This window comes from Podarcis gaigeae, assembly GCF_964106915.1.
Source record: "Podarcis gaigeae genome assembly, chromosome: Z".
In the NCBI taxonomy this organism is placed as follows: Eukaryota; Metazoa; Chordata; class Lepidosauria; order Squamata; family Lacertidae; genus Podarcis; species Podarcis gaigeae.
Window position 1 is genome coordinate 40,686,398 of NC_139691.1, and position 13,769 is coordinate 40,700,166.

At 50.2% G+C, this 13,769-nt stretch overlaps 1 protein-coding gene across 4 annotated transcripts in view; it reads right to left on the minus strand.

Moving 5' to 3' along the window:
- Positions 1-13,769, minus strand: part of LONRF3 (LON peptidase N-terminal domain and ring finger 3) — a 46,475-nt gene extending 32,706 nt beyond the window's left edge. For all 4 annotated transcript variants that reach the window (XR_014560311.1, XM_083722845.1, XM_083722844.1 and 1 more), the window contains exon 1: positions 12,246-13,769. Coding sequence is in view for 3 of the 4 variants with exons in the window: in XM_083722845.1 (XP_083578971.1) it covers positions 12,246-13,089 (844 nt within the window). In the remaining variant the exon portion in view is untranslated. The remainder of the gene's footprint in view (positions 1-12,245) is intronic.

Here is a 13,769-nt window from a genome sequence, read left to right on the forward strand (position 1 = left end):
TTTTTAAAATAGTGTTTTTCATAGTGTGTTCTATGCAAAATAAACCTTACATAAGAGTGACAGGAACCAGTGCTCCCCTCTGTTTGCAGTGTTCAGAGGCAGGTGCTGCTGCTAATGCAGTTGAAACAGCAGCATCCACATAAAATGTATAATCATAGAGTTGTTTTATTATTATTATTATTATTATTATTATTATTATTATTATTATTATTATTATTTATGCTTTTCAGGTTTATTGTTGTTGTTGTTGTTTAGTCGTTTAGTCGTGTCCGACTCTTCGTGACCCCATGGACCAGAGTACGCCAGGCACTTCTGTCTTCCACTGCCTCCCGCAGTTTGGTCAGACTCATGTTTGTAGCTTCGAGAACACTGTCCAACCATCTCGTCCTCTGTCGTCCCCTTCTCCTTGTGCCCTCAATCTTTCCCAACATCAGGGTCTTTTCCAGGGAGTCTTCTCTTCTCATGAGGTGGCCAAAGTATTGGAGCCTCAGCTTCACGATCTGTCCTTCCAGTGAGCACTCAGGGCTGATTTCCTTAAGAATGGATCAGTTTGTTCTTCTTGCAGTCCATGGGACTCTCAAGAGTCTCCTCCAGCACCATAATTCAAAAGGATCAATTCTTCGGCGATCAGCCTTCTTTATGGTCCAGCTCTCACTTCCATATATCACTACTGGGAAAACCATAGCTTTTACTATATGGACCTTTGTTGGCAAGGTGATGTGTCTATACATCTCACTAATTTTACAATCATTTTAACATTTCAAAACTTGACTTCCTTCCCCCTTTCTGCAGTTCCTTAAATTTATTTTTAATATCTTCCACATATCCAAATTAACTTAATTTGCTCATTTATTCATCTACTTTAAATATGTACTCTTATGAAACTGCGGGTTATTACAATAATCCCACCAATGTTCTTTATCTGTTTGCAATTTATCTATAAATATTTAATGAACCATTTGCATTCTTTTAGAAAAAGTTTGTTATCTTGATTTCTTATTCTTCCGGTAAATTTCACCATTTCTGCATACTCTGTACATTTTTGTATCCATTCTTCCTTTGATGGGATTTCTGCATCTTTCCATTTTGAGGGCGAGTAACATTCTTGTCGCTGTAGTAGCATACAAGAATAAGAAGACCCAGAAGCTTTTCTTTTGGGAATTATAGAGACAGAACTACTTAAACTGCATAGAACTGTGGAGTTGGAAGGGGCCCCAAGGGTCATCTAGTCCAACCCACTGCAATGAAGGCAGTTGCCTAATAGGTACATCTAGGCTACCGGTTCTTTTAGCTCAACGTTGCCTATGCTGATCAGGGCCAGATTTAGGTTTGATGAGGCCTAAGCGTGGGTGGCGCGGGACGCGGGTGGCGCTGTGGGTAAAACCTCAGTGCCTAGGACTTGCTGATTGTATGGTCGGTGGTTCGAATCCCCGCGGCGGGGTGAGCTCCCGTCGTTTGGTCCCAGCTCCTGCCCACCTAGCAGTTCGAAAGCCCTCTTAAGTGCAAGTAGATAAATAGGGACTGCTTCCTAGCGGGAAGGTAAACGGCGTTTCTGTTATGTAGTGAAGTTTCACCCTGGGCCAGCAGGGGGATACTGTATATAGTTTTCACTCAGATCTGTAGATAGTTTTCACTCAGGTCCACGTCAGTTATTTTAGGCGGGAACTCTGGGCTGTTGTTCCTACAATGTTGACAGCCGGCTGCCTATAAAAGCAGGCCGGCTGAGCTGTTTGCAGTCAGTTCTATTCCAGCTTACGAAATAATGAGCTATTTGGAGAAATCGCTGTGTCGTCGGCTATGTCAACCCACAACTTAACACTGGCGACGAAGGTGGGATCGATGGACATCAGAGCACAGCCAGATGCGGCCAGCCTCTGAACTGAGCTGAATCACTGAGCTGAATCACAGAGCGAAATCACTGAGCAAAATCACTGGACAGAACCAATTCAGAGCTGACTGTTCTGGCTAGAGCACTGTGTTCCATCCATCGCCCTTCAAAGGATCGTAAGCGGGACCTATTCCTCAGCCTCTGTGGGCCTGAGGTGTTTGAGACGGCCCGAGCATTGGTTGCACCTGAAGCACTCCAGGCAACACCATGGGACATGATCCAAGAGAAGCTCCGCAACCACTACGCACCAAAGCCGTCCAAGATTGCTGCCCGCCATGCGTTCTACCACCGGAACCAGGCAGAGGGGGAGTCAATCAACAACTACACCACCGCCCTGCGACAGGCTGCAATGCACTGTGAGTTCCGAGACTTAGACGATGCCCTGATGGATCGAATCGTCTGCGGGGTCCGGGACATCCATCTGCAACGGCGTCTCCTTGCCAAGCCAGACCTCACGCTGCAGGAAGCCATTGAGGAGGCTGTGGCCTCAGAAGCTGCTGAACGCTCCGCCCAGGAGATCCGCAAGTCCAGCAGCCCGCGTCTTGCTAGGGAGCCAGTTCCGGTGCATCATGAAGAGGCCAGCAGTGATGAGGCATCCTCCAGTGAAGGCGATGACGTGCACCAGACAAAGCGGGAGCGCAGGAAGTTCCAACAGAAGTCCAAGGGCCAACTGGAATGTGCCGGCTGCGGAGGCAACCATTCCCATGCCAAGTGTCGATTCAGAGACGCCATCTGTAGGAAGTGTTCCAGAAGGGGCCACATCGCTAAGGTCTGCCGATCGGCTCCGTCTGACACCCCCCCTTCATCGACTCGCACGTCCAAGTCTTCACTCCAGTCTGCCAAGGAAAGTTGTTTCGCTCTCACCAACTGCCGCTGCCCGTCTGGAACCACGATTGGCCAAACCGACTCGCCTACACGACGCAAGCTGAACGTCACGGTGCTCATTGAAGGAGCTCCATGTGACATGGAGATCGACACCGGGTCTGCCCTGTCCATCGTGTCATGGAACACCATCAAAAGACTGGTACCCAGAGTGTCCAAAAGGCAACTCGACTCTCACCGCGTACACCTGAGAGACTACCAGGGAAACGACATTCCCGTGGTAGGCGTTGGCCGGTTCCGGATCGCCTTCAAGGATTTTTCGGGCCTGCTCCGGATGGTGGTGGTCGAAGGTCAGCGGCCAAGCCTCCTAGGGCTAGACTGGTTTGATGCCCTTGGCCTGGAAGTCACCGGCATCAACTGCATCTCTAACGCAGAGACTGAGGGTCTGGTCAAAGACTTTGCCGAGGTTTTTGACGGCACCTTGGGGCAATATACAGGTACGCCCATCTCCTTTAGCCTTGATCCACAAGTTGCCCCCATCAAGCTAAAGCCACGCCGGGTTCCCTTTGCTCTCAAGGCTAAGGTGGACGAACAACTGGACAAACTGATCGCCCAAGGAGTTTTGGAGCCGGTTGACCACGCCAAGTGGGAAACCCCCATCGTCACGCCTGTCAAGCCAGATGGGTCGGTGAGAATCTGCGCTGACTACAAGTGCACAATCAACAAGGCACTTCAGCAGCACGCTTATCCGGTTCCTGTTGTCCAACACCTGCTGCATTCCCTGGGTGAGGGTAAGGTCTTCGCTAAGCTGGACCTTGCCCAAGCCTATCAACAACTGCCAGTCGATGATGCCACTGCTGAAGCCCAGACGATCGTCACCCACCGGGGGGCATTCCGTTGCCGCCGGTTGCAGTTCGGGGTGTGTGTGGCTCCTGGCATCTTCCAAAGCCTTATGGAGCGTCTCCTGCAAGGGCTTCCGGGCGTGGTACCATATTTTGATGACGTCTTGGTGTCTGCAGACACACCAGCAGCTGTTTGAGCGCCTCCGTGCCGTGCTGACCAGGTTCCAAGAGGCCGGGCTCAAGGTAAAGAGGGAGAAGTGCCAGATCGCTGTTCCACAGGTAGAGTTCCTGGGCTATCTTATCGATGCCTCCGGCCTTCACCCGACCACATCCAAGATCCACGCTATCCAGCAGGCCCCCACCCCAAAGAACAAGACGGAGTTGCAGGCGTTCCTGGGGCTGCTGAACTTTTATAACATGTTCCTGCCCCACAAAGCCACAGTGGCTGAGCCTCTTCACCGACTCCTTAGCACTAAGACGCCTTGGGCCTGGGGTCATCGGGAGAAGGCGGCCTTCAACGCGGTCAAGGCTCTCCTTTCATCAGACAGTGTGCTGGTACAGTACAGTGAATCCAGGCCGCTGGTCCTTGCCGGCGACGCCTCACCTTTTGGCATCGGTGCTGTCCTTAGTCACCGTTTTCCAGACGGAAGAGAAGCACCGCTCGCCTACTTTTCCAGGACGCTATCTCCGACGGAACGGAATTACAGCCAGCTCGACAAGGAGGCACTGGCACTTGTGGCTGGAGTGAAGAGGTTCCATGAATACCTCTATGGCAGGACTTTTGACCTCATCACTGACCACAAGCCACTCCTGGGCCTCCTCGCCGGTGATCGTCCAACTCCACCGGTCCTCTCGCCACGCATGCTGCGATGGACTGTTTTCCTGGCTGCCTACCACTACCGGCTCATCCATCTCCCGGGGAAATCGATGGGCCATGCCGACGCCCTCAGCCGTTGCCCTCTTCTAGCATTTGTGGAAGACCGGGCTCCAGTTTCATCGCTCCTTCTGATTGAGGATCTTCCGGCAGCGCCTGTATCGGCTGCCACTGTGGCCTCCGCGTCTGCCCAGGATCGCACCATCAGCAGGGTGCTCAACTGGGTGTGGAGGGGGTGGCCACAAGGGCCTTTTGCATCAGAGTTCCAGCCTTTCGCAACCAGACAACATGAACTCTCAGCTCATCGCAGCTGTCTGCTGTGGGGAGACCGCGTCGTGATTCCCCAGGGACTCCGTCAGCGCGTCCTGAAGGCTCTGCACGTTGGCCACCCGGGAATTGTCAAAATGAAGGCGTTGGCTCGGTGTTACGTCTGGTGGCCTAATATGGACGATGCCATCACTGCCTGGGTGTCCGCCTGTCAAGCGTGCCAAGAGTCGAGGCCTGCACACCGGCAGCTAAGGGACACACCTGGGAGACGCCAAAGACACCCTGGTCGAGGGTGCACATCGATCTGGCTGGCCCCTTTCATGGCCGGACCTTTATGGTAGTGGTGGACGCCTATTCCAAATGGCTGGAGGTCGCCCTGATGCCCTCCACCACTACCGAAGCTGTCATCCGGGTGCTGTGAGGCCTGTTTGCAACGCATGGGTGTCCTGATGTCCTTGTCTCTGACAACGGACCGCAGCTCACATCTTTTTTTTTTTTAATATTTTTTTATTCAATTTTTTAAACACATACAAAAAAGACAAGCACAGCACATAATAAAGACAAACTAAAACAAAAACAAACATGTATAATTTCACAATCTTATTTTCGTATACCTTCTTTCATCCGACTTCCCCATACCTCCCTTTCACTGCATCCTTATTTTACAATTTTTTAGCAACCCGTCAATTCATTTATCCATTTAATTCCCTTTCATTAGGTTTTCCTTAATTTATTAGTTACAGCTGTAATTCTCTACTTCTTACCCCTTGACATCTAACCCTCCTCAATTTTACAACAATTTTTGAGATACATTTTAAATTTCTTCCAGTCGTCTTCCACTGTCTTTTTCCCCTGGTCGCGGATTCTGCCGGTCATCTCTGCCAGTCCCATAAAGTCAATCACCTTTGTCTGCCATTCTTCCAGAGTAGGTAATTCTTGCATCTTCCAATACTTTGCCAGAAGAATTCTTGCTGCTGTGGTAGCATACATAAAAAAAGTCCTGTCCTTCTTTGGCACCAATTGGCCAACCATGCCCAGGAGAAAAGCATCAGGTTTCTTAGGAAAAGTCCACTTAAGGACTTTCTTAATTTCATTATAGATCATTTCCCAGAAGGCTTTGATCCTCGGGCAGGTCCACCAAAGGTGATAAAAGGTACCTTCCGTCTCATTACATTTCCAACATTTGTTATTGGGCAAATGATAGATTTTTGCAAGTTTGACTGGGGTCATGTATCACCTGTAGATCATTTTCATTATGTTTTCTTTTAAGGCATTACATGCCGTAAATTTAACACCAGTGGTCCATAACTGTTCCCAGTCGGCAAACATAATGTCATGACCAATGTCTTGGGCCCATTTAATCATAGCTGATTTCACCGTTTCATCCTGTGTATTCCATTTTAACAGCAGATTATACATTCTTGACAGATTCTTAGTATTGGGTTCTAACAGTTCTGTTTCTAACTTTGACCTCTCCTTCTGAAATCCTATTTTCCTGTCTTGTTTGAATGTCTCGTTTATCTGATGGTAATGTAACCAATCTCTAACTTTGGACTTTAATTTCTCATAACTCTGAAGTTTAACCCTTTCGCCTTCATATTCTAGAATTTCACAATATCTTGGCCATTTAGATTCCATATTAAGTTTTTTAACCCCCTTAGCTTCCATTGGTGACAACCACCTGGGAGTTTTACTTTCCAACAGATCCTTATATCTAATCCAGACATTGTATAATGCTTTTCTGACAATATGTTTTTTGAAACCCTTATATACCTTTACCTTGTCATACCATAGATATGCATGCCAACCAAAGCTATTGTCATACCCTTCCAAATCCAAAATGTCTGTATTCTCAAGAAGTAGCCAGTCTTTCAACCAGCGAAAAGCTGCCGATTCATAATAGAGTCTTAAGTCCGGCAGGGCAAACCCCCCTCTGTCTTTTGCGTCAGTTAGAATCTTAAATTTTATTCTGGGCTTTTTGCCCTGCCAGACAAATTGGACCGCAGTTCACATCAGGCACGTTTGAGCGGTATCTTTTGGGACTGGGCATCCGCCATGCCCTAACGGCACCCTTTCATCCATCCAGCAACGGGCAAGCGGAAAGAATGGTGCGCTCGGCAAAAGAGGCACTGGCGCGCCTGGACCGGGGAGACTGGCATGAGCGGGTCGCCGAATACTTGTTCGTGCAACACATCACCCCTCATGCGGCCACAGGGCGGAGTCCTGCTGAACTGCTTATGGGCCGCCGCCTCAGGCTGCACCCGGACTTTGCCGTGGCTGAACCCCCAGGCTGTGCCAACGCGCCACGGTCATTTGTCCCAGGAAACCAGGTCTTTGCCCGGAACTATGTGGGGGACATTCCTTGGGTGCCAGCCACAGTAGTGGGAGTCACTGGACCTCGCTCATACCAGGTGGCACTCGAAGACGGACGCTTGTGGCGAATGGCACATAGACCAGCTTAGGCGCAGGGTTGGGGACTTGGACACTACCGAGGTGCCCCCAACTGCACTTGCGGCTCCAGAAGAGACACGTACAGATGGCAAGGCCCCACCTACACCTCCCTCGCAAACTGCCAGCGTGGAGCCGAACTGAGCCGCTTCAGAGGGTCTGCCAGACTTACCACAGACTCAGACCACTCCACTTGCGGAGGCTCCACCCACAGCAGCGGATCCAGGGGAGTTGGTTCCAACGCCACCTAGGGTCGCACCACAGCCTCAGCAAGAACTGTGTGGCCCTCCGGACTTGGCTACCAGTCCCCAGCAGTCTGGCAGAGTTCCCAAGCGCCCAACGTATTTAAAGGACTATGTTGTTGGACATGTATCACTGTTGGTCTAAGTATGGGAAATGTAACTGATATGCTTTTGTGCCTAATTGAACCATTATGCGTAGTGCTGTATATAAGGAAACCATTACGATTGTAACTAACGCCTTATCTCGGTGGGGAGGGGTGTTATGTAGTGAAGTTTCACCCTGGGCCAGCAGGGGGATACTGTATATAGTTTTCACTCAGGTCTGTAGATAGTTTTCACTCAGGTCCATGTCAGTTATTTTAGGCGGGAACTCTGGGCTGTTGTTTCTACAATGTTGACAGCCGGCTGCCTATAAAAGCAGGCCGGCTGAGCTGTTTGCAGTCAGTTCTATTCCAGCTTACGAAATAAAGAGCTATTTGGAGAAATCGCTGTGTCGTTGGCTATGTCAACCCACAACTTAACAGTTTCCATGTGCTGCGCTGGTGCTGGCTGGCCAGCTGCAGCTTTGTCACGCTGGCCACATGACCTGGAAGTGTCTTCGGACGGCGCCGGCTAATGGCCTATAGAGCGAGATGAGCACGCAACCCTAGAGTCGGACATGACTGGCCATGATGGGCAGGGGTACCTTTACCTTTAAGTGTGGTCTAAATCACAGAGCCTAGGGCTTGCCGATCAGTAGGTCAGCGGTTCGAATCCCCGTGACGGGGGGAGCTCTCATTGCTTGGTCCCAGCTCCTGCCAACCTAGCAGTTTGAAAGCACGTCAAAGTGCAAGTAGATAAATAGGTACCGCTCTGGCGGGAAGGTAAATGGCGTTTCCGTGCGCTGCTCTGGTTTCGACAGAAGCGGCTTAGTCATGCTGGCCACATGACATGGAAGAACTGTCTGTGGATAAACATCAGCTCCCTCATCCAGTAATAATAATAATAATAATAATAATAATAATAATAATAATAATAATAATAATAATAATTTTTTATTTATACCCCGCCCTCCCCAGCAAGACCGAGCTCAGGGCGGCTAACAACCAATAATAAAAACAAGTTGATTAAAATACAATTTAAAAGATTAAGATACAACATTAAAACAATTCGGGAGCAATCTCTTCATAGGAGGAGAAAGGAAAAAGAAAGAGGGGGAGGGAATCAAACTGATTCTGAGCCAAAGGCCAGGTGGAACAACTCTGTCTTACAGGCCCTGCGGAAAGAGATCAGATCCCGCAGGGCCCTGGTTTCAAGAGACAGAACATTCCACCAGGCCGGGGCCAGTGTTGAGAAGGCCCTGGCTCTGGTTGAGGCTAATCTAACTTCCTTAGGGCCCGGGACCTCTAGGGTGTTGCTATCCGTGGGGCATACCAGGAGACGCGGTCCCGTAAGTACGAGGGTCCTAGGCCGTGAAGGGCTTTAAAGGTCAAAAGCAGCACCTTAAATCTGACCCTGTACTCCACCAGGAGCCAATGCAGCTTGAAAGGCACTGGGTGAATATGCTCCCATGGCAGAGATCCTGTGAGGAGCCTCGCTGCAGCATTCTGCACCCGCTGGAGTTTCTGGGACAGCTTCAAGGGCAGCCCTGCGTAGAGCGAATTACAGTAGTCAAGCCTGGAGGTGACCATTGCATGGATCACAGTGGCCAGGTTGGGGCGGGAAAGGTAAGGGACCAACTGTTTGATGCGGTGAAGGTGGAAAAATGTCGCCTTGGGTGCTGCTGTAACCTGCGCCTCCATGGAAATGGAGGCGTCAAGGATTACACCCAAACTCTTAACAGAAGGCAGTGGCACTAATTGGGCCCTCGCAAGAGAAGGGAGTTGGTCCCTCATCCCCATACCATCCCGACCCAGCCAGAGGACCTCTGTCTTTGAAGGATTTAGTTTCAATCGGCTCCCACGAAACCATCCAGCCACAGCTTCCAAGCATCTGGTCAATGTGTTTGGGGCCGAGTCGGTGTGGCCATCCATCAGCAGACAGAGCTGAGTGTCATCAGCATATTGGTGACAGCCCAGCCCAAAGCTCCGGATAATCTGGGTGAGGGGGCGCATAAAGATGTTAAAAAGCATCGGGGAGAGGATTGCACCCTGCGGCACTCCACACACCAAGGGGTGGCACGACGACAACTCCCTCCCTAGTGCCACCCTCTGTCCCCAACCAGAGATAAAAGAGCACAGCCATATTGTGATGATATATGGCTGTATGAACGATTGCATGATATTATGGTTACATGGTATGGTTGCATGATTTGATGATTTGATTAAATGATATTATGATTTTCACTACAGATGATGCTCTATAGCTCAACATTTTTTTTTTTCTAAACACAACAAAAACTTCATGGCATCCCAAGAGTTTTCCTTTCATCTTTAAAAGTTGCCACAAAGAACCTCTGATCTCTCTCTCTCTCTCTCTCTCTCTCTCTCTCTCTCTCTCGGCTGCAAAATACTTAACACAGCTACCACTTCGGAAGTTATGCAATAGTTTGCCAAAAGAAACAAAAATTTTAAAAAGCCAGCAGGATTCATGTGTCAAGCCTCTTGCTACAGCAAAGGTAAATCAAGATTCTTTATGGAAAAGCTCCCACAGTTTCTGAAATCACTGACACTGACCCCTTCGATTTGGCACAATCAATACTTTCTTAAAAAGGCATTTCACTCAATTCAACAGTGTCTATTAATCCTAGCTTGCATGCTGCTTTAAAGAGAAATGCGTGGGGCGGCGGCGACGGCGCGCGCGCGGGGGGGGGATCCTTTGCAGACAAAAAGCCACTGTTCACATCTACAAATAAAATCTAATTCGAGTGAGCAAGAGACCACAGCAGTGAGTCATTGGCAATTTTACTAAATATGATCAGCCCGCCTGTGGGATGCTTTGGAAAACGCGACCTGTGCTTCGTTACACAACTATTCCATAGGAAGGGGGCAGGGAATTAAGACCGGGCTACTAAACTTATGCAACATACTGTTCTCCTGACCTACTTTCACTTCGGACGGAATCGACAAGACTTTGGTGAGGATGCAAAGGTGAGGGTTTGCCTGATGGACAAGACACAGCCAGGGTTCATTGTCCTTTCCGTTCCTGGGCTAGATGCCAGTTAGGGGGTGTTGCTAATCGTGTGCGTGGTCCAGGGACTTACGTGATCCCCTGTCATTTCCTCTACTTTTAAAAAAGCTTTAAAAAAAAACAAAACGACGACGACGACGACAAGAACGACAACAACAACTTTGTTTATAGGGCAGCTCAGCATGCTGCAAAGCACCGTGCAGCTTACAGATCGATATTTGTAGCTGTACATATAAATCAGCATATATACATTTTAGCCATGCTGAACCTTTTAAGACCTTGCAGGCTACACCCCTCGGAGCGGGGTGGGTATTTAGATCCCCTTGTACAGTGGTACCTCGGGTTAAGTACTTAATTCGTTCCGGAGGTCCGTTCTTAACCTGAAACTCTTCTTAACCTGAAGCACCACTTTAGCTAATGGGGCCTCCTGCTGCTGCCGCGCCGCCACTGCCGCACGATTTCTGTTCTCATCCTGAAGCAAAGTTCTTAACCCGAGGTAATATTTCTGGGTTAGCGGAGTCTGTAACCTGAAGCGTATGTAACCCGAGGTACCACTGTATTTCGTGGCCGGTAGTATAAACTGACCAAGATATTCTGGTTGAAACCCATCACATTAATTGATACCGTCAGCATCCCAGAGGAAACACACCTGTCGTTCTTTTAATACACTTTGGCTTTATACAAAGATTAGAGGCGGCTAGAAGCATATTGGTGATAAGACTACCTTGAAGGTCTGAATCAGTGTTACTAAGCTGTAATTTATCATGTTTGTATTTACCTTCCATTCCATCCTGCCAACAGGCAAGAAGAGCTTTCTTACATGGCAGGTGTAGATGTGGGGTACATTGGTTGTATGAATGTGCACTCTCACCAGGTAGGACACTATGCCCAAGCAGTTACACTGATCTGCCCTGGATAACATACACGGCAAACAGAGCCCTTGTTTAGGCACTCGCAATAGTGACCCAACACCAGTACTAAATCTGTCAAAACGAGCTGGGATTGGAGTACAATAAACTCAGATCGGTGCACATCTTCTGTATAACTTCTTTTTTACTGATCTGCTGCTATACCTTTACACACCCACACCCCAGCAGCAGCTCTACATATTGCCAAGAGTGTACCAGTTGAATTTCTGCCTGTCAGGATACAAGACAGGGCCGGAGAGCAGGGCCAGTTTAACAAATAACAGCAGCTGGCCACCTCACCTCTGTGTCCCTCAGAAAAGTTTAAGAAGTTGCAAGGAGAACGGAAAATGACAAGGAGCTAGTTCACACGTGCATATTCATTTCTAGGAAACGGAAACTTCCTGTGGTAGCTTGCACATGTGCACGAGTCACCAGATAGATAAAAACACGGAGAAAAGTTTCAACCCCACCCCCCTACCCCGCCAAGAATATCACTTTCCCCCATCAAAGCGAGGAAATTTACACGCTCATTTGCGAGTCAGCAAGAAAGGAAGGGAACAGTGGCGTAGCGTGGGTTGTCAGCACCCGGGGCAAGGCAAGTAATTTGCGCCCCCTAACCCTAACCCCCAGATGTTGCGCCGGCGCGGCCGGGCCCCCCAGCACCCCCCACGCTAAGCCACTGGAAGGGAATAACGCGTTCTACGCTCACGCGTGAACAGGCTAGCAGAAATACAACCCCACAGGTCCCTGGTTAAGGGAGAGGAAGAGACAGAAAAGAAAAGAAAAGGTGGCGCTGAGTAATCCACTGCCCACCTCACCTACGGAGCGCATCGCAAGGTAACTTACCTAATCGGATTGCTTCGTTGTACTTCTGAAGGGCAGCCTGGAAATTCTTCTCCTTATATAAGAGATTCCCTTCACACCGGAGCTGCGACGCCTTCACTCTTTCAGGAAAGCATTTGGCCAACAGGTTGCTGAGGACGACATTTATCCGGAGCCGGGGCAGAGCGCCCTTGCTCTCTGGACAGATGCTGCATCCTGCCGCCTGGCCCCTTTCCTTCTCCAGGCACTTTTTGCAAAAAGTGTGGCCGCAGACCAACGAGACAGGCTCGTACAGGAAACCTTGGCATTTGTGGCAGCCGAAGACCTCCCATTCACGTACCGGCGCCGAGCTGCTTTTCAATCGGATGCTGCGCGCCATGCAATCCACCAGCTCGCCCATTTGCTCCGCGCGCAGCAGCCGAGTGTTGCCCGACGCCAGCTCACAGAGCCGAAGGACTTCGGGGAGCTGCCCGCTCTGCGCCAGCCACCGTTCTGCCCTCTGGAGCATCCCCTGCCACTCGGGCGGGCGCATCGTGGTCTCTGGCGGCCGCGAGGACGCAGAGAGGGCGGCGGAAGCCGAGGAAGAAGAGCGCTCGGAACCGCGCGCCTGGAGAGCCTCGGCAGCTGGTAGCTTTTGCTCCTCCTGCCGCTGCGGGGAGCCCATGACTGGGCGAACTGCTTGAGCGGAGGCGGTGGGTGGCCTCTGCTCGTGAGGGCGGGCAAGCTGCTCAAGTGGCGCCGCGGAGCACGACAAGCTGGAGGAGGCAGAGACAGCGTCTACACCGCGCTGTTGCTGCTGCCCGTCTGTTTCTGTGGAAGCGCCAGCCCCTCCATTCTGCCGGCTTCCCTCCCCAGACACGCCCCTCATGAAAGTACCTCATCTATGCAAAATACTTATGTAAAAATCAAAAGGCCAATGCGATTGTCTGCCTGGCTTTCCTTCTCTCCACCCCGCCCTCCTCCCGCTGCAGCCGCTCATTGGGCAGCGGCGTGCGGGATGGTTACAAAACCCAGGCAGTTTTATAATGTGTTGTTGCTGCGAGCGAGTTGCAGGACGAGGGAAGCGCTTGGAGTTTGGGTTCACCTCCTCGTTTCAGTTAGCTCCCCGAAGCAACCCCACAACACGGGTGGGTAAACAGGGGCAGGATTCAGCCTGCCGTTCGTTTCTAACAAGAGCTCCCCAAGATCCCATCCACGGAAGCCCCATACGAAAGAAATGCACTGTGTCCACACGTTGCACTGTACACGGTGAGGTGTCTCTGCGTGTGTTCAAATGTTTGTGCACATGCTGATTTGTACAGGTCAGCTACTCATGCGCACAGAAACTCGGACTGGACATTCAGGTCTTGCTTTGGGGGTTTCCAAAGGGACCTGGTTGGGCACCATGAGAACAGGATGCTGGACTCGATGGGCCATTCACCTGATCCAGCAGGCTCGTCTTATTTGGATTAGCAGAACTGCAAACCTATGCATCCAGTTTAGTTTACCTAGGAGTAAGCTGCATCAAACCCTCTCAGGTGGTCCTTCTGTCCTTGGGGACTTGCATGC